Raw genomic sequence first — 25,455 nt, 5'->3', positions numbered from 1 at the left:
GGCCCGGTGCTGCTTCCTATGGGGTAAGCCCTCTTGGTCAGCAGCCATTTCAGTGCCCACTGTGTACATACAAGGCACTTTGCTAGGCTGTGGGGGCAGTATGAGGATAAATAGCACATGGGACCTGCCTTCAGGGAACTCACAATCTAGGGGGAGATGCAAGATACATGCATTTCAATTAACAACTGAAAATAATACTGTGTAACTATTCCATTGAATAAGCATGACTCATCAGATAAAATCAGAAAGTAACTTGATTTCTGCCTCTTGTTGCTATTTAAAATTTATTCTGTAGGTCTAGATCTTGCTCTACCACTGGATGAAATTTAGACAAGTCACATGATTGTTTTGGTCACCCTTGGTCTCAGTCTTATTTCAGTAATGATAATGTCCATCCCAATAATAACCCAAACTTCAGTTTCAACTTAAAACTGAGGCCTCTTCCCAATCCCAGCTTGGTGTTGTTGAAGAAGAGAAGCCTATGGTAGTTGGTGGTCTGGATGGGGAATCTGCTCTTCCTCACTTATTTAGCTACCAGGGGTCTGCAACCCCTTCAGCGTTGTTGCCTGGGGAAGGAGAAGAGGCAAGAGGAGAGGAAATTCTCTCTACACATTTGTGATCTCCAGCCTCACCAGGCTCCTCAGAGGAAAGTGATGGTACTTTTACACATCCCTGGTCTGGCCCCTCTGTGATTCCCCTCAAAGACCAAGCTTTTCCACCCCCTCAAAATCTACCCCCAACATTCCTCATGGAGAAAGTCTATGTGGTCTGGCAGGAATTTCCTCTACTTCTGCCCCCACCCGTCACCTCTTCCCTTCCATTTTCTTCCCTGTCTTGGATGAAGCTTCCCTCCTCCCATGGTCCTGGCTCAGCCTGTCACCTCTGCTCTGTACCATGAATCCCCCAAGAGCCAGTCAGTGGAACAGGGTAAACTGGCATGGAAAAATGCCAGGATTTGGAGACCGAGTCCTTTTTTCGATAGGACCATTCTTTGTTGTGGCTCATTCAATACAGCTCCTCATAATTAATCTCTGCATTTAACATAACTCCGATCAAAATTTAAAAAATGACTATTTTTATTATTAAAATTATTTAATTGTTTTTTGTGATAAAATGTACCTAATATAAAGTTTACCATTTTAACCATTTTTGAGTGTACAATTCAGTGGCGTTAAGTAAATTCACTTTGTTGCACAATCATTACCACCATCCATCTCCAGAACTTTTTCATCATCTCCAGCAGAAACTCTGTACCCATTAAACACTAACTCCCCATTTCTCCTCCCTTCTAGCCTCAGGTAATCACCATTCTGCTTTCTGTTTCTACGAATTTGGCTATTCTAGGTATCTCCTATAAGTGGAATCATACAAGTATTTGTCCTTTTGTGACTGGCTTATTTCACTTAGCTTAATGTCTTCAAGTTTCATCCATGTTTTAGCATGTGTCAGACTTTCCTTCCTTTTTAAGGCTGAATAGTATTCCACTGTATGGGTAAGCCACACTTTGTTTATACATTCACCTATCAATAAACGTTTGGGTTGTCTCCACCTTTTGGTTGCTGTGAATAATGCTGCTACAAACAATGGCATACAAGTATCTATTTGAGTCCCTGCTTTCAACTTTTTGGACATAGACCCCAATTTGTTTAATTGTTTTTGACTAGAGAATACATCCCTATGATGGACAATATAAAAGGTACAAGAGGTTATACAGTAGCCCTTGAGCTCCTGCCTCTCACTTTCCCTCCCAGGAATCATCACTGTTGCCAGTTTCTTGTGACTTCATCCCTGGAGAGACTGTGCACCTATAGGCACAACCCACACACAAATGGTGACAAACCACAAGCATTCCTCTACACTTTGTTTTTTTTCCATTTAACAACATTTCTAAAAGGTCATTCCATAGCACCGTTTAAAGAATATCCTCATTGTATTTAAAATCTTTGTGATTTTTCAATGAAAGACAAAACTTATTTTATCAGTCCCCTATTGATAGACTTTCATGTTGTTTCCAATGTTTTGCTGTCATGAACAATGCTGTAATAATAACAGCCGGCATTTACTGAGCACTTACTATGTGCCAGGCTCTCTTTAACATCCTTTCCATGCATTATATCAATTAATTCCCGTGATAACCCTCTGACATAAGTGCAGGAAGGTGAGTAACTGCCTCAAACCACATATGTGTCTTTGTCCACAGGTGGGAGTGTATCTGTGAGATAAATTTCTACACAGGAATAGCTGCTACCCAAAGGTATGTGCATTTTCAGGTGTTATGAATATTGCCGAAGTGGTGCCGTAGAGCCTGTACCCATCTGCCATCTGTCCAACTGCTGTGTGGAAGAGGGCCCATTTCCTTCCACTCCTGCTGTTGTGAAACCTTTTGATATTTGCCAATCTGAAGGTGAAAAATGATATTTCATTGTGGCTCTAATTTGCCTATTTTTCTTTTTTTTAAGTGAGTAAGGTTGAGCATCTTTTCAAATGTTTAAAGGCAACTTGTTTTACTAGTGGGGCTTTAAAAACTTGATAAAATGATTCCACTGTTGACCTAGAAGCCTGGATTCCTTTATATTTTAATTTTATTTATGTATTTTTGAAAAGGTAATATAGTAACAAGATTCAAAATTCAATAGGAGCAAAAAGGTATAGAGTAGCCAGTCCTGCTTCCACGTCTCTTGTTAGCTGCCCAATTCCTATCCCCAAATGCAATCAGGTTCCATTTCTCCTACCTGCTCCCGTGGTCATAACTCAGACCATGCCATTACCCTGCACTACTCCATGTCTGAAATATTAAGTTCAAACATCCCACTCTGACCCCCACCACTGTCCTCTCAACTCCACACAGCACCTGACCTTCAACCTTACCACAGCTCCTCTCATCATGTAACACGTGCCCCTTCCTTTCCTGTCCGGGTGAGATTCTCAGCCCCTCCAGAGCTTCATTGTGCCACAGCCTCCAGCCACCCCTGCCTGGAAATCCTTCCTTTCTATTTCATAGCACCTCACTCAGAGTTGGTCAGCCCATGGGATCACTCATTTAAAAATCTTGAGCAGAGTAACCATATAACTTACTGCCCAGACTGCATGCCTTTTGAGAATGAAAGAGGGAACTGCTGATAATGAAGCCAAGACAACAGGGCACCTGGTGATTGTCCAAGGCAACCTGGGCTGCAAGTTCAACCGCAGTATTAAGGGACAATCACATTTGATTTCAGAGCAGAGATAAATGTGCTGAGTCCAGCAAATGATTAGATTTCTGCCTTTGTCTGCTGCCCAGACTTCTCCTCTAAGTGTCATCTTTGAAATAGTGCATTTCCCCGACACTATTTTCTTAAAAAAATCTATCCTTTGGAATACCAGTTTTGGTCCCTGCACTCAAGGTTGTAAGAAACATGAGTCTCTAAAACTCTCCATCTATATTTTGAACCCTCATTTTTAAAAGGTGCTGACATTTAATCCCTGTCTGTTCTGAGTGTCCCTCGTGGTTTCCATTTTGGGGTCGGAGTGAGGTGCACTGCAGGGTTCTAGACTTTTAAGGGCCTACATAGGTCCCTACACTTGATGTCATTTGTTCTTGTTCCATATAGTCCTTGTTCACTGGTGCCTGCAGGTCATTGCGGAGCCCAGAGTCCCCCTCCATGTTTCCATGCAGCCTTGAATGAGGGGCAGGGGACAGCCTTGATCTTTCTCATGAACATCCTCTCCTACACTTCAGTCTGGGTTAGCCAGGAGTCTTTTCTCTTCCTCTAAGGGAAGAGGCTCATTTTGTCTCTGCTTCCTGCTTTCATACACGCTCCCTGAGGCAAAACATGGAATAGTCTGGCTATTTCGGGGAAAGAAAAGGAGGCAAAGAAACTATCAGGCTGTAGGAGGCATTGGCTCATCTGAGGAGTGGCTTTACAGGGTGTCTTAGGTTGGCCCAGGTGGCCAGAGCATTGTCCCCTGGCTCAGGAAGTGCAGCCTGGGGGAGGGGAGGGGTGGCCTTTCTCTGGGTCCCTCTTGGGGTCTGAGAGATGAATTCCTAGGTACCCACAGTTCTTCTGTGGTCTCAGTGATTGCCAATCATGTTTGCCAAATGATGGCTCCACTGGCGGTTTTGTCAAGGGCCAAACTTAAGTAAGGGGGCTGCCATCCAGTAAAGCCTCATTCTTCCCTAGGAAATACATCATCCGCAGAGTCCCTAACATGGTTAGCTTTCACCAGTGTCCAACCAGGACCTCCAGAGGGCAACAGAGAGCAGGTGCAGAGGAGAGAGAAGGACTGGTTGAGAGCCTGCAGGGGGATCTTGGTTCCTGGAGAAGTAACAATGACTGCTTCATTCCTGCAAGCTGCCAGGAATGCCACTCCCCACTCCCCAGAATACACAGGTCGTGAGCTTCCTGGGAGTATAATAATTATAATAATATTCATAGTTAATACTAATTATTTCCTGTGGCCCAGACATTGACCTAAGTTTTTTTTTTTAATTAATTAATTAATTTTATTTATTTATTTTTGCCTGCGTTGGGTCTTCGTTGCTGCGCGTGGACTTTCTCTAGTTGCGGAGAGCGGGCCTACTCTTCGTTGCGGTGCGTGGGCTTCCCATTGTGGTGGCTTCTCTTGTTGCCGAGCACGGGCTCTAGGTGCACGGGCTTCAGTATTTGTGGCTCGCGGGCTCTAGCGTGCAGGCTCAGTAGTTGTGGCGCACGGGCTTAGTTGCTCTGCAGCATGTGGGATCTTCCTGGACCAGGGCTCGAACCCGTGTCCCTTGCATTGGCAGGCGGATTCTTAACTACTGCACCACCAGGGAAGCCCTGACCTAAGATTTTATATACATTGATTCAATCAGTTCTCATAACAGCCCTCGAGGCAGATATAATTCTTATTCTCATTTTTCAGCTTCATTTTCAGAGGAATATGAAGGAAAAAAATGATAGGTAAGTTGCCCAAGATCCCACAGTTAGTGGAGCCAGGATTTGAACCCAACCATTTATGAGCCTCTATTCTAGACATCAGGGATAAATCCATGAACAAGACAAAATCCCTGCCATATTAAAGGAACAGACAATAAATGAATAAACAAACACAAAATATGATTTTGGGTAGAAACGTCATATAGACAAGGAAGGCAGAATTAAGGACTAGAGAGGGGCATTTTAGATGGGCTGGTCAGGGAGACCCCTCTTGGGTAGATGGCATTTGGTCAGAGAGCTGAATACACAAGGGAGCAAGTCATGCTGAAGGTTAGGGAAACAGTAAGTGCAAAGGTTCCGAGTAGGAATGAGCTTGGGGTGTTAGAGGAACAGCAGGACATGCAGTGTGGCTGGTGGAGAGTGAGCTAAGGTCTCTGATGTTGCTGGCCACAGGCCACAGCAGTGATCAGGGGGTAGATGGAGATGTGCAAGGCCAGGACCCAGCCACTGCCTAACCTGAGCCTGGCCTTTTGGGTATCTCAGCTTCCCTTTAAGATACCATCTTTTTTTTTCCCCTCCTGTGCAGACTTGACACCATCACAGTATGTTCCCTCCTTGACCCTGGATACAGTTCAAAAGCAGCTAAAGTTGACAAGAATCTGGGGCAGCCAGTCTTGTACCACCTGCCAAAGCTTGGCACAAACAATCTGAGAGCCAAATAATATACATACTGGAGTGAGTCTTGCCCAGCTCATGGAGAATTTCTTATGGATAAAAGTTCTAGATAGGCCTGCTGGGGCCTTGAAATGTGTCCTTATTCCCACCAACACAAGAACCTGAACCTTGCAGACCTCTCCAGGGTAGGAGGCTTGTTCTCTCTTCATACTGTGCCCCCCATGCCAGGACCCTGTGTCAAACCTGTTTAAACCCTGCCATATGTTAAACTCAGGTGGAGTTCAGATGGCATCTGGCCAGGAGATGGAAGGGGGTCTGTCCCTGCGAGTAGCCACCTCTCTCCACCAGGTCTCTAAAGGAAATGGAAGCACAGAGCTCAGAAACTGCAAATTACTAAGAATCTTTGCCCCTCCTTCTTCCTTGTAGAGCCCAGACCAAGATGGGCCCATGTAGAATGCTCTTTTGGCCTGGGTTAGAGACAGCCTAGAGCCTAGACCAGAGGGGGCTGAGCTGTCTAATCCAGGACTTCTCGACCTCAGCGCCATCGCCAGTTGGGGCCGGCTAATTCTTTGCTGTGGGGGGTGTCTCATGTAGGATGTTAGCAGCATCCCTGGCCTCTACCCGCTAGAGGCCAGAAGTACTCTCCTCTCAGTGTGACAACCAAAAATGTCTCCAGATATTGCCAAATGTCCCCTGGGTGGGGGATACCTCTGACTGAGAACCACTGGGTCCAATTTTTCCCTTTCCCCTAAGTGTGGATCTCCACTGTTACCACTCTGGTGATAAGGAAGGACTGAAAGCCTCCAATTTATCCCAGAGCTTAAAGCCAGCTGGGTGAACCAGTCTCCTTGGAAGTAACATGGAGAGAGGCCAGCGGGAAGGGAGAGGAGAGAAAGGGGATGGCCAGATCTTCTCTTAACAGTTTTTGGCTCACAAAACTCAGTCATGGGGAAGGGCAGGGATGGTGTTGACCACAGGCATCATGGGGCTAGGTCTCCCTCCCCCTCCCCATCCTGTCTGTCTGTCTGTCTCTCCCTCTCACACACACCCACGTGCACACACACACACACACACACCCCTCTGCCACTCTGTGTATTGGCTTTGTTCTCTCCCCCTGCAGACAGGCTTTCTTCAGAGATGAAAGGGAGTTCAGTGCTGGAGGAGAAGGTTAGTGGGTGGGCTGATCTAGAACAAGAGATTGGCAGGGCAGGAGCCAGAGGTTATGGTATCACTGAGGGAGGAGTGAAGGGATTCATCATGGGGCCCAGACCAGAACAGGGAGTAAATGAAGCCACGAGGGGCTGGTGGAGAGGGGAGGAGAGGAAGATGTTTGAAGATTTGAGGTCTTCTTTGTATTGAGAAGCAGGAAGGAGGAGAGTCAGAGATTAAGAAGTTGTTTGCTAAGAGTTTGGTTTTTTTCCAGAGAAATAGACTCATAGAATCACAGGATGTTAGAGCTTGAAGGAAACTTAGAGACCGTTTAGTCCAATCAACTCCATGCTGGCTCTCTCATTAATTCACCAACATTGGAATTTGAGAGTGATCCTTGTTCCCAGTCTTTCTCTCTATGCTTGGAATCAAATGAGAAATAAGATACAGGGGTCAAACCGCTAGAGATTAAAATAACTTCATAACAGATAAAGCTGATTGGAGAATGTGGTTTAGAAAGTACAACCACAATCAGGCTTCCTAACTCTTTCCCCAAGAACCAAACTTATCTTTCCAGCACTGGAAGACTCTGTACCTGCAGGACAAGAACCTGCCCTAGGAAGTTTACTGCGAAGAGGGGAGGAGAGGAGGGCAGCTTGGGCCTTCTCTGGTGCAGGCAGTTCTCAGAAGGATCTGAGTCATGGCACGTGCCCATTTTATTCTCCCAAATTCATCAAGCACATGAGCCACTCCTCATCTACTAAGCAAGAGTAAGTAAGAGAGGTGAGTGGAGAGTACTTTTCTCAAAGCTCCAGAAAGGACAGAAGCTCCTACTTTGTAGGGAAGAGTAAAGTGCTTGGAGGGAGAAAGATGAATTCCCCTAAACAAGCCACCATTTACTAAGTGCCAATTCTGCTTCAAGGATACTGAAGCCCAAAGAGGTGAAGTATTATCTCAAGGTCACACAGCTTTGGGGACAGAATAAGGTTCTCCAGATTCCTAATGCCAAGGCTTCGCCATTTCACACTTCTAATCACAGAAAGTCAGATTCATCCAGGGTCATCAGCATAATAGTAAAAATAATCTCCTACTCCATCATTTAGGAGGTCTTCTCACCCATTCCTCCATCACCACCACTGCCTCCACCACCTCCATCTACATCTTTTCCACCTCCATCTATACGTCCACCACCTCCACTTCCACCACCTCCATCTATACCTCCAACACCTCCATTTATGTCCAGCTACCATATTGCCACTTCTACCATTTCACCTATCACTTCCACCTCTACCATTTCCTCCGTTCTTATCACCACCTCCCCCATTTTTTTAGCAGGCAGCCAGCACAAACCATTTGGGTGGAGTGGCAGATGTGAACTAGAAGTTTACCCATACAGCTCTGGTCTCCAGAAGTCTTCAAGATCTTTGAGATCAAAGATCTCCCCAGCTCATGACATCCCCTGATCCCAAAAAGATCATCTTGGAGTACTTTATGAAGATTGTGATAGAGATACATAAACATAAGTACACATGTCTATACAAAAACTCATTGACCTCAAGTACAAATTGCTGTAATTTCTAAGCCATGCCCTAATCTGATAGCTGCAGATTTAGGTACCTGAAGTGTGATAAGATCCATTTAACTGGCATCTCAGCGGTCCTCAAAGCTCTAATGACCTAACGGTTGAAGATATTCAAGTGAGCTGTAATATTGGTGCCAGCCAGTCCTGATCACTCCAGCATGCATTCCACACCCAGGCCTCTGCAGGCTCCTAGAAGTGCTGCTAACTGCCTATAAAATGGGTGGCCCCAGGGCAGGACTGGATCATCTCTAAGGTCCCTTAGACCTCTACCTCTAAGACAGAATTCAAAAGGATCTGGGGTAGAAACCATGCAGGGAGATAAACCAGCATTTCAAAATCCAGGCTGAAACAACACTGCCATGTAAAATCACCAAGTTAAAATCTAAGAAGAAACTTAAAGATGTCTGCTATGATCCTGGGCAGCTCTGTTCAGACCCTGCACTACCCTGGTCTGTCAGCCAACCAGGCATCAGTCCCTCACACTGCAGGAGTGTCCCTTCCCCCATCCTGGTCACATGGCTGGCCGCCACTGAGCCCACAAGTCAATCTCCAATGCCCCAAATACTGTTCAGCCTGGAAATCACAGAGAGTCCTTCTCACCAACCAAGAGCAACAGAACGAGTGGCTCTGGCCTCCCTGAGATTTGGATCGTGGTTTCCAACGCTTAGAGCTTGAAGGTAAGTTTGCAGCTTGGAGCATCAGAGATAGTAGACAAAGCTATGCAGATAAGGGAAAATGTGCTTTACAGTATGAGCACAGAGTATTTAAGAGTGAGCTTTACACACATGAGAAGGAGAATAGCATGAAAGCTGAGTAAATCCTCCAAATGAGCATTGAATATTTGCCTTTCCTTTAAAAAATTATAGTGTGTCATCTTGGTGCCTTGAGTTCATTGGTTTGGAACTCACACCAAATGAACAGAAATGACAGGAGACTCATTCTCTCTGACACCCTGGTGAGTTCTCTTTTGTTCTCATCTGATGGAACTGAGACTCTTTCTTCCAGGCAAATAAGTTTCTATTGTCTTTGCCAAAGTTACAAGACTGACTAAAGTATTTATGAAGTATGCAAAACCCCTGAGACTTGCCTCTTCCCCGGAAAACTATGGGAAAATAGATTATATCTGTTAATGTAACATCTCAGAATTGAAACTGAATAATGGCTAGCCTCCTTTTATTAGACATTTCTGTTGTTAGGTTTTGGATATGGTACCTGGTTTTGTTACTGAAAGTTTGCTTAGGGATATTTTGTTTGCTTGTTTTTCTTTCCTCTCCCGGGGCATGCATTTTAGGGGTCTGCTAAGCCCAGAGGCAATGGATAAACTATCGGTTGTGAAAGTGGCCTTTCTCTGGCTTCTAGCTTAGTTTTTTTAAAGCCCAGTATGACCCCATGTCATTCTTGTCAATTCAGTTCACAAAATAAACCCAGAGGAGCCCTTGGGGAGGTCCTTTTCTCAAATACTTCGGGCTATCAGAGGAGTTCACTGGATACCATGTTGGGCTAGTCCCATGTTCTTAGATAGTATAATAAGGTCAAATGGCTTAAAAGATGGGGTGGGAGGAAAAGCTCCCAAAAGGCTGACTTTTGATGAATGTGGCACAACTTTTTTTCTAGTTTTTTTCCCAGAGATATGAATGTCTAACCCGAAGGATTTTTTACCATATTTTGCCCTTCTTCCCTAATAAACTATTTTGTTCTCTTTGTTTGCAGTGTCTAGTGCAAATATCTGGAACAAAGTGAATTTGTTGGACTGAATTGATGTGCCCTTGTGGAAAGGGAGGTTGGGGTTGGGGGGGGTGGGAGGAGTGTTTAAATGGCAGGTGATTCAATTACCAGGGTTTTGATGGTCAAAACACACTGTCTGCCCATAAGACTGGCTGTATCACCACCTCCTTGCTGCAGTGGACATGAAAGCTACTTGTGCAGGGGCCCTGAGTGTTCACTGGTGTGGCACTCTTGTCCTTAGCCTTACAGGCTTAAGGCATTGATTTTTGTCCGTAGGGTTTGGAATCGCAGGGTTCCCAGATGTGATTTCACACTGGTGTCAGGGGCAGTAAAGTGGAATGGGGCCCTTAAGTGACTTGGGACAGAAGAGAATTTGGTCTGATCCCTCACTGTAAAGCCATGCTCATCCCCCAAGACAATCTATGATCTAAAGATGGATGGGAGGATAATGGTGAGCTAGTTGGGCAGTGGAGGGGCTGGTATAGGTAAAACTGCTGTTACAAGTTCTTTCATTTGCTACATGCTGGGGCTGCTGTGTTCTAACACAATTCCTTTGGCAACATATTGAGGTGGATAGCTGTACTGGTTAATACTCTTTGGATGCAAGTAACTCAAATCAACTGAAGCTAGCTGAAGAGAAAATGGGGTTTAGTATAAGGCCATTGGGAGGGCTTATGGTTGGGACCTAAGGCAGGGTCTGGAATCCAGAAGTGGAAGGCTTCTTCCAGACCTCCTCTATCTCTTGTTTCTTTGCTCTTCTTCCTCCCTCCCTCCCTCTCTCCCTCCCTGTCTTCCTTCCTTCCTTGGGTCCCAGAAGCAGAGAATCCAATATGATTCTTGGCTCCACCATGCTTGGCTCTGTGACTCAGGAAAAATTACTTAATTTTCTGAATCTCCATTTCCTCATCTATAACGTGGAGATCAAAATTATGCACCTCACTGAATTTTAGTCAGGATTAAATGAGATTATGAAAACAAATATTTGACAGCCAATTAATATATATTATATGAAATGGTGGAGTAGAGCTTCTGTTTCAAAGTTTAGGTCATGATTGGGAATTTTTATGGTGGGCCATGTAGCTGCCAATCAGAGCAGTAATTAATCTAAACACTTTCCATTTGGTCAACACTCTGCTTGAGTTGTTTTAAATGGATGGGTCCCTTTGAAGATGAATCTGGGGAAGCCTGGGTTCTTCTACTTCTGCATACTCCTGGAAGGGAGCTTCTCTCAAATTGTGAGGACGCAGGACCCAGCACAGAGGAGGTGAGGAGGGAATGGTCTCAGCTAGTGCAGAACTGAAAGTTATGCATCTACCTGAATACGAGCTACATTATAGCTCCATACTTCTGTAGCCCTGGAGAGTTTTCATCTCTATTTGCATCTGTATTGTCATTTTGTATTCATTTTTGCTTGGTTTCCAATCTGAAAAATCCATAGAACTTCAAATATGAAAAAACACATTTTTAAAACATGTTGGAAAACTCTTACTTCATTTGTATTATTCAGGAACTATTGACTCCAAGTGTCAGAAACCCAACTCAAACATGAGAAAAAGTAAAGTGAATTTATCAGCTCAACACAACTGAGAAGGCCAGTCAGAATTAACTGACTCAGGGAGTTACAGTGTTATCAGAACTGTTTCTCTACTTTCTTTGGATGCATCCTTCCACAGGGCAGGCGAGATAGTAGCCCCTCAAGCTTATAAGCTTCACAATGCCAGGACCAGAGCAAGAGCCAGAACAAGGCAGTGTTTTTGGATGGCTCAAGTGGAAATGTCCTGGGAAGAATTCTGATTGGTCCAGCTTTGGCCATGGGGTCATCTCTGAATCAATCTCTGACTGGGGACTAGGGAGTGTTTTATTGGCCAGCCTAGGTCACATGGCCTTTTCCTTTTGTGGTTGGAGGTGGTCTTTGTGAGAAAGAGGATTTGTTACTCAGCTTCTCTTTACTCCTCATGCTATGCCTGAGGAGGTGATTTTCAAAAAATCACCAACCTATTGGAGCTAACAGTGTGTTCTCACTAAGCTTACCAGTTCACAATGCCCAGTTTGAATGAAAAGATGTGATATTGTTATGTATGTAAACCTCATGTGAAGCAAACTCCATGTATGGTGATTCAGTTTAATAGAAAATATAAATTAGGAGCTATTTCCTTAAAACCATGGTTCTCAAAGTGTGGTCCTTGGATCATCAGCAGCAGCATCAACTGGAAGCTTGCTGGAAATGCAGACTCTCAGGCTCCACCCCGGATCTGCTGACTTAGAAACTCTGGGGTAGGGCTGAGCAATCCAGGTTTTAATCAGCCCCACAGATGACTCTGATGCCCACTTAAGTTTGAGAACCACCGTCTTAAAGGTTCTTTTTTTGTAGGTCTCCTGAATATCATGATTCATTTTGAACAATCAGATTTAACCATGGATTTTCAGGGAATACAATTATCACATAAAGTGAGAGCACATATTAAATTATTTGTTTTAAAATGTTTAAAGTAAAAATAATATATAATCATAATTTAAAAATCAAGTAACACATGTAAGAGCTTATAATAAAAAGCAACAGAACTCCATCTCAGCTTTCTGCACACCCCACAGTTCTAATTCCCAAAGACAGTCACTTGGAATTTTTTTTTTTGATTATAAATCTATAGTTTTATTAAGACAAAAACTGACAGTGTTGGTATGAAGCTTAACATTTAAACAAAATTTTGACAGAAACCTAACACACGCCTAAAAATGTTTTACAATGGCGTTCTAGATGCAGGTCTAGACGATGTCAGAACTGATGGATCTCATGATTCAAGACAGAATTTTGGGTTTTAGTTAATTCTTAGGATTAAAATAATTTGTTTTGTTTTAAAGTGAGCCACTGCCCCAGTATGAAAATTTAATCTTCTCCTGAGACCAGGGCTTCTGAAATCATTCAGCTCTTGAAGTGATTCAGTGAACTTGTGCTGTCAGTGACTGAACCCTGCCACCAATGGTTTCAAAGTTCAAAAAACAGAGGCTCCAAGAGTTTTCCACCCTAAGAGCACCGGCCCTTGTCTTTCCCTACTCTCCCACCACCTATACCACCCTCTGCCCTTCCCCAAACACTTCAGCCAGTGGCTTGGGTGGAGAAGCTGATATTTATAACTTCATAATTGGAAAAGAAAGGGTCTTCTTGTCAATTTCAAGAATTATCACCTCTAAGACAGAATGACCTGCCTGCGTATCCACTCCAATAAGACTTTTCTTCCTCAACCAGTTTCCATCCCACAGACGACAGCTTTGGTAACTTCTTAACTGGCTTAGTCCTTTGTTGGGAACAGCATTAAGCTCAGGCAGGGAACACCTTGGCTTCTAAGTTTCAGGCATTCACAGCTTTTAAACAGTCTCTCACAGTCCTCATTTAGGTTGCCAATGACATTTTTTGAAAGGATGAAATATTCTGGACACAGAACCAAATCATCATTAGTTGTTCTTTCCTTTGTTTCACCATTTCCCCAATCAGGCCCCAAATTTTAACAAAAATGACCCTAACCCATCTCCCTTCTTTCCCACCCCATCCCTCCCACCCCAAATAATAATACACCAGTAATACTCAAAAACTACATACATGCTACGCTGTAAAAATGCAGAGTTAACACTATTGGGAAGAAGGCTGTGGGTTGTGGAGATGCTCTTTGAAGACCTATAGTATCTTTTGCTCTCCCACATCCCATTCTGCAAGTTTTGTCCTTCATAGAAAGCCCTTTGCTTTTCTCAGCAAAGTTCAGAATGGGTTACCTTGAAACACTGACCCTCCTTCCCCTCCACCGGAATGGGTGTGCAAACTATACAGCATGGAACAGCTTTAAAGCACTTGGGCTGCTGTAGGGCACAGAAACTATACTGGCTCTTCAAAGGACATCTTCTCAAGCCACCTCTATGGTGTCAAGACAAGTAGAACTCTTTCTTTCCCCACTTGAAACCCACAGTCAGATGTGACAGGGGCTGGTATTCAGGGGAGTTAATTCTTGTCATCTTTTTTGTCGTCATTCTCCGAGGGGTAGGAATGCCACATCAGCCTTTCCTCATAGAAGGATATGACAACCTGTGGGCACGTTGACTTTGGCTTCCTTGGCAGGGACCAGGTCAGCCTCATCAGAGTTTTTCCACTTCATCAGGAACATGAGTTCTCCACTGGAGTCTGTAGCTCCAATAATCCACTCGGGTTCCAAACCCGAGCAAAGCCTTGTGGCTTTTCTGACTCTCTTTCTTCTTCTTGGTTTGCTCTCCTCCCCCTTATCTTCTGAATCAGAATCAGCTTTGCGCTTGCCTCCCTCTGATTTATCTGTCCCATGTGCTGTTTTCTGTGGCTGCAGGAACTCGGCGATGAGGTCGGGGCAATCCAGGTTTTCTTCTGGCTCCCATCTGTTGTCCTCATCCGAGAACCCCTTCCACTTTAGGAGGTGCTCCACTTTGCCCTTTACTACTCGGCGGTGGAGAACTTTTTCCACCACATATTCTTCTTCCTCTTCTTCTAGCACCTCCTCCACTTTCTTCTGGTTTTGTCTTTTCCCCATGGTGCCCGCCAGCTTTCTGGTATAAAGGATGACGCTGCTCAGAGCAGTGCCCGTGAACCCGAGAGGAATCAGTGCCGCACTCCCGGTGCGTCTTGTCCAGCCGGCCAGGGGAGTGGGGACCAGGAAAGCAACAGGCCAGGTGACCGCGGTCGAGCCCCTCACTGAAGCGGCGTTCCGCAGGCGCCGGCCAACCGCCCTTCCCTCAGCCAAACAAAAGAGCCTGGCACCCTGCACTGCCGCCACCAGCATCTGGAATTATTTTTTTTAATTGAGAGAGAGGACTTCCTTGGCGGCGCAGTGGTTAAGAATCCGCCTGCCAATGCAGGGTACATGGATTCGGGCCCTGGTTTGGGGAGATCCCACATGCCGTGGAGCAACTAAGCCTGTGCGGCACAACTACTGAACCTGCGCTCTAGAGCCGGCAAGCCACAACTACTGAGCCCACGTGCCACAATTTCTAAAGCCTACGTGCCTAGAGCCCATGCTCCACAACAAGAGAAGCCACCACAATGAGAAGCCCTGACACCTCAACAAAGAGTAGCCCCTGCTCGCCGCAACTAGAGAAAGCTGGTGTGCAGCAACAAAGACCCAACGCAGCCAAAGATAAATAAAATAAATAAATTTTTTAAAATTGAGGTAGAGTTGAGTTATAATGTTATAATTTCAGGTGTACCACATAGTGATTCGATAGTTCTAAAGATTATACTCCATTTAAAGTTTTTTTTTTTTAATAGATTTATTTATTTATTTAGGCTGTGTTGGGTTTTTGTTGCTGCTCGCGGGCTTTCTCTAGTTGCGGCGAGTGGGGGCTACTCTTCACTGTGGTGCACAGGCTTCTCATTGTGGTGGCTTCTCTTGTTGTGGAGCACGGGCTCTAGGTGTGCGGGCTTCAGTAGTTGTGGCTCGCAGGCTCTAGAGCACAGGCTCAGTAGTTGTGACGCAAGGGCTTAGTTGCTCCACGGCATGTGAGATCTTCCCGGCCCAGGTCTCAAACCCATGTCCCCTGCATTGGCAGGCGGATTCTTAACCACTGCGCCATCAGGGAAACCCACTCCATTTAAAGTTATTATGAAATATTGTGTATATTCCTTATGCTGTACATTACATCCTTGTATCTTATTTATTTTATACCTAGTTATTTTTACCTCTTAATTATCTTCCTCAATCTTGCCCCTCCCCCACCCTTCTTTCCACTGGTAACCACTAGTTTGTTCTCTGTATCTATGAGTCTATTTCTGTTTTATATTCACTGGTTTGTTTTATTTCTTAGATTCCACATACAAGTGAGAACATACAGTATTTGTCTTTCTCTGTCTGACTTACTTCAGTAAATATAATACCCTCCAGGTCATTCCATGTTATTGCAAATGGCAATTTTTCATTCTTTTTTATGGCTGAATAATATTCCATTGTGTGTGTGTGTGTGTGTGTGTGTTTGTGTGTGTATTGCATCTTCTTTATCCATTTGCCTGTTGAAGGACAAATGGGTTGCTTCCATATCTTGGCTATCATAAATAATGCTGCTATGAACACTGGGACACATGTATCATTTTGGATTAGTGTTTTTGTTTTCTGCGGATATACACCCAGGAGTGGAATTTCTGGATCATATGGTAGTTTTATTTTTAATTGTTTTAGGAAACTTCAGACTGCACCAATAGTGGGTGCACCAATTTACATTCCCACCAACAGTGCACTAGAGTTCCCTTTTCTCAACATCCTTGCCAACATTTATTACTTGTTGTCTTTTTGACAATAGCCATTCTGACAGGTGTGAGGTCATATCTCATTGTGGTTTTGATTTGCATTTCCCTGATGCTTAGTGATATTAAGCACATCTTCCCATACTTACTGGCCATCTGTATATTTTCTTTGGAAAAATATCTACTCAGATCCTCTGCTCATTTTGTAATTGGGTGGTTTGTGTTTTTGATATTGACTTGTATGAGCTCTTATATATTTTGGATATTAACTCCTTATCAGACATATCACTTGCAAATATCTTCTCCTATTCAGTAGGGGTCCTCTGTGGTTCCATACAAGTTTTAGGACTAGTTGTTCTAGTTCTGTGAAAAATGTCATGGGTATTAGGATAGGGATTGCATTAAATCTGTAGGTTGCTTTGGGTAGTATGGACATTTTAACAATATTAATTTTTCCAATTCATGAACAGGGATATCTTTCCATTTATTTGTATCATATTCAATTTCCTTCATCAATTTCTTATAGTTTTCAGAGTACAGGTCTTTCACCTCCTTGGTTAAGTTTATTCCTAGGTATTTTATTCTTTTTGATGCAATTGCAAATGGGACTTTCTTTCTTTCTCTTTCTGATATTATTAGTGTATAGAAAAACAACAGATCTGTATACTAATCTTGTATCCTTCAACTTTACTGAATGTATTTATTAGTTCTAATAGTTTTTTTGGTGGAGACTTTAGGTTTTTCTATACTTAGTATCATGTCATCTGCAAATAGTGACAGTTTTACTTCTTCCCTTCCAATTTGGATGCCTTTTATTTCTTTTTCTTGCCTGATTGCTGTGGCTAGGATTTCTAATACTATGTTAAATAGAAATGGTGAGAGTGGGCATCCTTGTCTTGTTCCTCATTTTAGAGGAAAAGCTTTCGGTTTTTCATCATTGAGTGTGATATTAGCTGTTGGTTTGTCATAAAATGTTTTTATTATATTGTGATCTATTCCCTTTGTTGAGAGTTTTGTCATGAATGGGTGTTGAATTTTATCAAATGCTTTTTCTGCATCTATGGAGATGATCATGTGATTTTTATCCTTCCTTTTGTTAATGTGGTGTATCACATTGATTGATTTGTGGATGTTGAGCCATTCTTACATCCATGCAATAAATCCCACTTGATCATGGTGCACGATCATTTTTATATATTGTTGAATTCAATTTGCTAATATTATGTTGAGGATTTTTGAATCTATATTCATTAGGAATATTGGCTTTTTTGTAGTATTTTTGTCTGATTTTGGTATCAGGGTAATTTTGGCTTCAGAATGAATTTGGGAGTGTTCCTTCCTCTTCAGTTTTTTGTAATAGTTTGAGAAGGATACATATTAACTCTTCTTTATATGTTTGGTAGAATTCCCCTGTGAAGCCATCCAGTCCTGGACTTTTGTTTCTTGGGAGTTTTTTGATTACTGATTCCACTTCTTTTCTTTGGCCATGCCACGCAGCATGTGGGATTTTAGTTCCCTGACCAGGGATTGAACTCATGCCCCCTGCAACATAAGCACAGAGCCCAAACCACTGGACTGCCAGGGAATACCCACTGAGTCCATTTCAATACTAGTAACCAGTCTATTCAGATTATCTATTTCTTCCTGATTAAGTCTTGGAAAATTGTATGTTTCTAGGATTTTATTCATTTCTTCTAGGTTGTCCAGTTTGTTGGCATTTAATTGTTCCTAGTATTCTCTTATGATTGTATGTCTGTGATATTGGTTGTAATTTCTTGTCTTTCATTTCTTATTTGGTTTCTCTCTCTCTTTTTTCTTAATGAGGCTGGCTAAAGGGCTCATCAATTTTGTTTATCTTTTCACAAAACCAGCTCTTGGTTTCAATGATTCTTTCTTTCTTTCTCTCTTCCTTCCTTCCTTTCTTTCTTTCTTTCTTCTTTTGGGGGTGAGTCTCTATTTTATTTATTTTCTTTCTGATCTTCATTATTTCCTTCCTTCTTCTGACTTGGGGCTCTGTTTGTTCTTCTTTTTCTAATCTCTTTTGATGGTAGGTTAGGTTGTTTGAGATCTTTCTTGTTTCTTGAGGTATGCCTGTATCACTATAAGCTTCCCTCTTAGAACGCTTTTGCTGCATCCCATAGATTTCAGAAAGTTGTGTTTTTTATTTTCATTTATTACAAGGTATTTTGTGATTTCCTCTTTGATTTTTCTGTTGATCCATTGGGTTTTTAATAGCATGCTGTTTAGTCTGCATGTGTCTGTGTTTTTCCCATTTTTCTTCCTGTAATTGCTTTCTAGTTTCATACTGTTGTGGTCAGAAAAGATTCTTCATATAATTTCTATCCTTTATTTTTTTAATTGGAATATAATTGCTTTACAATGTTGTGTTAGTTTCTGCTGTACAATGAAGTGAATCAGCTATATGTATACATATATCCCCTCCATCTTGGACCTCCCTCCCACCCACCCCCATCCCACCCATCTAGGTTATCACAGGGCACCAAGCTGAACCCCCTGTGCTATACAGCAGGTTCTTACTAGCTATCTATTTTACACATGGTAGTGTATATATGTCAATTTAAATCTCCCAATTCATCCCACTCATCCTTACCCCCTGTGTCCACACAACCATTCTCTAGGTCTGCGTCTCTATTCCTGCCCTGCAAATAGGTTCATCTGTACCATTTTTCTAGATTCCACATATATGTGTTAATATATGATATTTGTTTTCCTCTTTCTGACTTACTTCACTCTGTATGACAGACTCTAGGCCCATCCACATCTCTACAAATGACCCAATTTTGTTCCTTTTTATGGCTGAGTAATATTCCATGGTATATATGTACCACATCTTCTTTATCCATTCATCTGTTGATGGACATTTAGGTTGCTTCCATGACCTGGCTAATGTAAATAGTGCTGCAATGAACATTGGGGTATATGTGTCTTTTTGAATTATGGTTTTCTCAGGGTATATGTCCAGTAAAGGGATTGCTGGGTCATATGGTAATTCTATTTTTAGTTTTTTTTTTTTTTAATTTTATTATTTATTTATTTTATTTTTGGCTGCGTTGGGTCTCTGTTGCTGCGCGCGGGTTTTCTCTAGTTGCAGTGAGCAGGGGCCACTCCTCGCTGCGGTGCGCGGGCTTCTCACTGCGGTGGCCTCTCCCACTGCGGAGCACGGGCTCTAGGCATGCAGGCCTCAGTAGCTGTGCCACATGGGCTCAGTAGTTGTGGCTTGCGGGCTCTAGAGCACAGGCTCAGTAGTTGTGGTGCACGGGCTCAATTGCTCCGCGGCATGTGGGATCCTCCCGGACCAGGGCTTGAACCCGTGTCCCCTGCATTCGCAGGTGGATTCTCAACCACTGCGCCACCAGGGAAGCCCCTATTTTTATTTTTTTAAGGAACCTCCATACTGTTCTCCAGAGTGACTGTATCAATTTACATTCCCACCAACAGTGCAAGAGGGTTCCCTTTTCTCCACACCCTCTCCAGCATTTATTGTTTGTAGATTTTTTGATGATGGCCATTCTTACAGGTGTGAGGTGATGCCTTATTGTAGTTTTGATTTACATTTCTCTAATAATTAGTGATGCTGAGCATCTTTTCATGTGTTTGTTTGCCATCTGTATGTCTTCTTTGGAGAAATGTCTGTTTAGGTCTTCCACCCATTTTTTGATTGGACTGTTTGTTTTTTTGATGTTGAGCTGCATGAGATGTTTGTATATTTTGGAGATTAATCCTTTGTCAGTTGCTTCATTTGAAAATATTTTCTCCCATTCTGAGCATTGTCTTTTCATCTTGTTTATGGTTTCCTTTGCTGTGCAAAAGCTTTTAAGTTTAGTTAGGTCCCATTTGTTTATTTTTGTTTTTATTTTCATTACTCTAGGAGGTGGGTCAAAAAAGATCTTGCTGTAATTTATATCAAAGAGTGTTTCTCCTATGCTTTCCTCTAAGAATTTTATAGCATCTGGTCTTAAATTTAGGTCTTTAATCCATTTTGAGTTTATTTTTGTGTATGGTGTTAAGGAGTGTTCTAATTTCATTCTTTTACATGTAGCTGTCTAGTTTTCCCAGCACCACTTAATGAAGAGACTGTCTTTTCTGCACTGTATATTCTTGCCTCCTTTGTCATAGATTAGGTGACCATAGGTGTGTGGGTTTATCTCTGGGCTTTCTATCCTATACCATTGATCTATATTTCTATTTTTGTGCCAGTACCATACTGTCTTGATGACTGTAGCTTTGTAATATAGTCTGAAGTCAGGGAGCCTGATTCCTCCAGCTCCGTTTTTCTTTCTCAAGATTGCTTTGGCTATTCAGGGTCTTCTGTGTTTCCATACAAACTGTAAAATTTTTTGTTCTAATTCTGTGAAAAATGCCATTGGTAATTTGATAGGGATTGCACTGAATCTGTAGATTGCTTTGGGTAGTATAGTCATTTTCACAATATTGATTCTTCCAGTCCAAGAACATGGTATATCTCTTCATCTGTTTGTGTCATCTTTGATTTCTTTCATCAGTGTTTTAGTTTTCTGAGTACAGGTTTTTGTCTTCTTAGGTAGGTTTATTCCTAGGTATTTTATTCTTTTTGTTGCAGTGGTAAATGGGATTGTTTCCTTAGTTTCTCTTTCTTTTTTTTTTTTTTTTTACAAATATATTTATTTATTTATTTATTTTTGACTGTGTTGGGTCTTCGTTTCTGTGCGAGGGCTTTCTCTAGTTGCGGCGAGTGGGGGCCACTCTTCATCGCGGTGTGCGGGCCTCTCACTATCGCGGCCTCTCTTGTTGCAGAGCACAGGCTCCAGACGCGCAGGCTCAGTAGTTGTGGCTCATGGGCCCATTTGCTCCGTGGCATGTGGGATCTTTCCAGACCAGGGCTCGAACCTGTGTCCCCTGCATTGGCAGGCAGATTCTCAACCACTGCACCACCAGGGAAGCCCCAGTTTCTCTTTCTGATCTTTCGTTTTTAGTGTATAGGAATGCAAGAGATTTCTGTGCTTTAATCTATCCTTTTAAATTTGTTGCGACTTGTTTTGTGATCTAGTATGTGATTTATCCAGGAGAACATTTCATGTGCACTTGAAAAGAATGTGTATTCTGCTCTTTGGGAATGGAATGTCCTGTAGATATCTATTAAGTCCAACTGGTCTAGTGTGTCATTTAAGGCCACTGTTTCCTTATTGATTTTCTGTCTGGATGATCTGTTCATTAATGTAATGTGTGTTAAAATCCCTACTATTATTGTATCACTGTCAATTTCTCCCTTTATGTCTGTTCATATTTGCTTTATATATTTAGTGCTCCTATATTAGGTGCATATATTTACAAATGTTACATCCTCTTCTTGTATGGATCCCTTTATCATTATATAATGCTATTCTTTGTTGTTTATCATAGACTTTTTTTTAGGGTCTACTTTGTCTGACATAAGTATTTCTACCCCAGCTCTCTTTTCATTACCGTTTGCATGGAATATCTTTTTCCATCCCCTCACTTTCAGTCTGTGTGTGTCTTTAGCTTTGAGGTGAGTCTCTTGCAGGCAGCATATAGATGGGTCTTTCTTTTTAAATCCAATCAACTACCCTACATCTTTTGATTGAAGCTTTTAGTCCATTGACATTTAAATTAATTATTAATAGATGTATATTTATTGCCATTTTGTTACCTGTTTTTGTAGTTCTTCTCCGTTCTTTTCTTCTTCTTTTAGTCTTATCCCTTGTGGTTTAACAATTTTCTTTAGTGTTATGTTTGTGTTCCTTTCTCTCTAGTTTTTATCTATTATAGGTTTTTTTCTATTATAGGTTTTTTTTTTTTTTTAATTATTTATTTATTTATTTTTGGCTCTGTTGGGTCTTCGTTTCTATGCGAGGGCTTTCTCTAGTTGCGGCAAGTGGGGGCCACTCTTCATCGCGGTGCGCGGGCCTCTCACTATCGCGGCCTCTCTTGTTGCGGAGCACAGGCTCCAGATGCGCAGGCTCAGTAGTTGTGGCTCACGGGCCTAGTTGCTCCGCGGCATGTGGGATCTTCCCAGACCAGAGCTCGAACCCGTGTCCCCTGCATTGGCAGGCAGATTCTCAACCACTGCGCCACCAGGGAAGCCCTATTATAGGTTTTTGATTTGTGGTTACCATGGGGTTCATATAGGTTGACCTATAACTATATCTACTTGTTTTAAACTGGTAATCATTTCACTTTAAACACACTCTAAAAGATCTACATTTTTCTACTCCCCCACCATGTTTTGTGTTTTGGGTGTCATATTTTACATCTTCATGTCTATGCCTTAACTGTTTATTATGGTTATAGTAAACATATAATAAACATAACTGTTTATTATGGCTATTGATTTTTACAATTTTTGTCTTTTAACCTTCATGGTAGGTTATTTAAATGATTGATCCTCAGCCTTTACTGTATAGTTGCCTCAGTGTTTACTGTATAGTTGCCTTTACCAGTGGGATTTTTCCCTTCCTATAATTTCTTATTTCTTGTTGTAGCCTTTTCTTTTCTACTTAGAAAAGACCCCTTAACATTTCTTTTAAGGTCAGTTTAGTATTGATGAACTCTTTTAGTTTTTGCTTGTCTGAGAAGCTCTTTATCTTTCCTTCAATTCTGAATGATAACCTTGCTGGGTAGAGTGTCCTAGGTTGTAGGGTTTTTTTCCTTTCAGAACTTAAACTATATCATGCCACTCCCTTCTGGCCTACAAAGTTTCTGCTGAAAATCAGCTGATAGCCTTCTGGGGTTTCTCTTGTATGTGACTCCTTTTTTTCTTGTGGCCTTTAGAAGCATCTCTTTAAATTTTTGCCATTTTAATTATAATATGTCTTGGTGTGGGTCTCTTTGGATTTATCTTCTTTGCAACTCTCTGTGATTTCTGTACCTGGATATCTGTTTCCTTCCTCAGGTTCAGGAAGTTTTCAGCCATAATTTCATGAAACACATGTTCTACCTTTTTCTCTTTCTCTTCTTCTGGGACCCCTATAACACGAATATTAGTATGCTTGATGCTGTTCCAGAGGTCCTTTAAACTATTCTTGTTTTTAAAAATTTGTTTTCCTTTTTGCTCCTCTGATTGGGTGATTTCCATTATTTTATCTTCCAGATCACTTATGTGTTTTTCTGTATCACCTAATCTGCTATTAATTCCCTTTAGTGGCTTTTTCATTTCAGTTATTGCATTCTTCAGCTCTCCCTGGTTCTTTTTTATATTTTCTAGTTCTTTGTTAAAATGCTCACTGTGTTCATCTATTTTTTTCCCCAGTTCATTTAACATTTTTATTCTTATTGTTTTGAACTCTTTATCAGTAAATTATTTAGCTCTGTTTCATTAGGGTTTTTTCGTGTTTTTTTTTTCCTTCTCTTATTCTTTCATTTGAAACATAGTTTCCTGTCTTCTCATATTGTTTATCTTTCTCTGTCTTTATGAAATTAGGTGAACAGTTACTTATCCTGGTCTTGAAGGCATGTCATTGTGTAGGAGCTCCCTGTGCAGCCTGTGTGTGCCCAGTGGCTTTGGTGGGAGAGCTGGATCTGAAGTAAGCAAAGACAGTATCTTCCCAGGGTGTGCTGGCAACCACAACCTTGGTGGGAGGTAGGGATGGAGTTGGAAGGGCTACAGCCAGAGTCTGGTTGAAGCCATGGCTTATCCTATGCTCAAGCAGGAACCCTGAGGGAGTTGTTTCTCCCATGTGTGGTGGCCTTCACTGAAGGCATGCCTGGGATCTGAGGGCTTGGGGCTGCACTTCTGTGCTGGTTTCATTCTTTCCCCAGTGTGCACACGTTGGTTATAGGCTGGGTTGGGGCTGGTGGGGTTGGTGCCACACTGCTGGGATGGCCCTGCACCCTCCCAAGTGTGCACAGAGATGTGTGCCTCAGCAATGGTGGTCTCTGCCCTGGAGCTAGCTTCACTCCTTCCAGGTGTGCAGATCCTGAGCAGATTGCTTCTCCTCCCTTCCTACCAGATTCCATGTGGATCTTTCTTTACAACTTGGTTGTAGAAGAGCTGTTTTGCCAGTCCGCAGGTCAAGTTCAGTGAGATTCACTCTATATATAGTTGCAGGGTTTTTTGTTCTGTTTTTGGCCACACTGTGCAGCATGCAGGATCTTAGTTCCCCAACCAGGGATCAAACCTGTGCTTCCTGCAGTGGAAGCATGGAGTCTAACCACTGGACCACCAGGGAAGTCCCTATATAGTTGTAGTTTCCCACCCCCCCAACTGAGGAAAAATTTTATTGTAATAAAGATTCTGAAGGCAGTTCATTTGTTGGTTCATAAAGTTAGTAAATATTTCTTCTTTTTTGAATTTTATTTTATGTATATTTTTATACAGCAGGTTCTTATTAGTTATCCATTTTATACATATTAGTGTATATATGTCAATCCCAATCTCCTAATTCATCACACCACTACCACCCCCTGCCACTTTCCCCCCTTGGTGTCCATATGTTTGTTCTCTACATCTGTGTCTCTATTTCTTAGTTGTAGTTTTGATGTGTTCATGGGAGGAGGTGAACCCAGTGTCTTCCTGCCTGCCATCTTGATCTCTCACTTGGAATTCTTTTAGGTTTTTTTGTTGGTTACCTACACCCCTCTAAAAACAAAAATAATAATAATAATGATAATAAATCTCCTGCTAGTTATCAAAGTTAGATATCAGTCACCTACAGGTGACTATTTAACTATCATACACAACACCCTTCTCCTCTTCTTTATCCTCCCAATGTAGATATATCATTGCTGTTTTTAGTTAAAAATCAGTGTTTATGCTCTTATGATTATGTATATACCATAATCACATTTTATTTCTTACAGTTTTAATTTTCCCTGGTGTTCCTAATTGCCTTTCTTTTTCTTTGCACTTTTGTTTTTAATTTAAAATTTTTATTTATTTATTTTTTGGCTGCTTTGGGTCTTCATTGCTGTGCACAGGCTTTCTATAGTTGCGGCGAGTGGGGGCTACTCTTTATGCAGTGTGTGGGCTTCTCATTGCAGTGGCTTCTCTTGTTGTGGAGCACAGGCTCTAGGCATGTGGGCTTCAGTAGTTGTGGCACGCGGGCTCAGTAGTGTGGCTCACAGGCTCTAGAGCGCAGGCTCAGTAGTTGTGGCACATGGGCTTAGTTGCTCTGTGGCATGTGGGATCTTCCCAGACCAGGGATCGAACCTGTGTCCCCTGCATT

General features: G+C 42.3%; 2 protein-coding genes across 5 annotated transcripts in view; one reads left to right on the top strand and one right to left on the bottom strand.

Annotated features, from left to right (window-relative positions):
• Positions 1-2,199: 2,199 nt before the first annotated feature.
• SLC4A5 (solute carrier family 4 member 5) overlaps positions 2,200-25,455 on the top strand; it is a 126,789-nt gene continuing 103,533 nt past the window's right edge. For 2 of the 4 annotated variants that reach the window (XM_036873619.1, XM_036873622.1), the window contains exon 1: positions 8,537-8,978. The gene's annotated coding sequence lies outside the window, so the exon portion shown is untranslated. Of the gene's footprint in view, positions 2,255-8,536; positions 8,979-25,455 lie in introns of those variants that run through there. The other 2 variants (XM_036873620.1, XM_036873621.1) reach the window with 2 other exon arrangements.
• On the bottom strand, positions 14,079-14,570 carry LOC118906215 (chromobox protein homolog 1-like). The gene has a single exon (XM_036873623.1). It carries the CDS (start codon positions 14,568-14,570, stop codon positions 14,079-14,081), a length of 492 nt encoding a protein of 163 aa, XP_036729518.1.

The sequence above is a fragment of the Balaenoptera musculus genome, chromosome 13 (genome assembly GCF_009873245.2).
Source record: "Balaenoptera musculus isolate JJ_BM4_2016_0621 chromosome 13, mBalMus1.pri.v3, whole genome shotgun sequence".
NCBI lineage: Eukaryota > Metazoa > Chordata > Mammalia > Artiodactyla > Balaenopteridae > Balaenoptera > Balaenoptera musculus.
The sequence above is the reverse complement of the archived record's forward strand: the minus strand, read 5'-3'. Positions and strand labels throughout refer to the sequence as shown.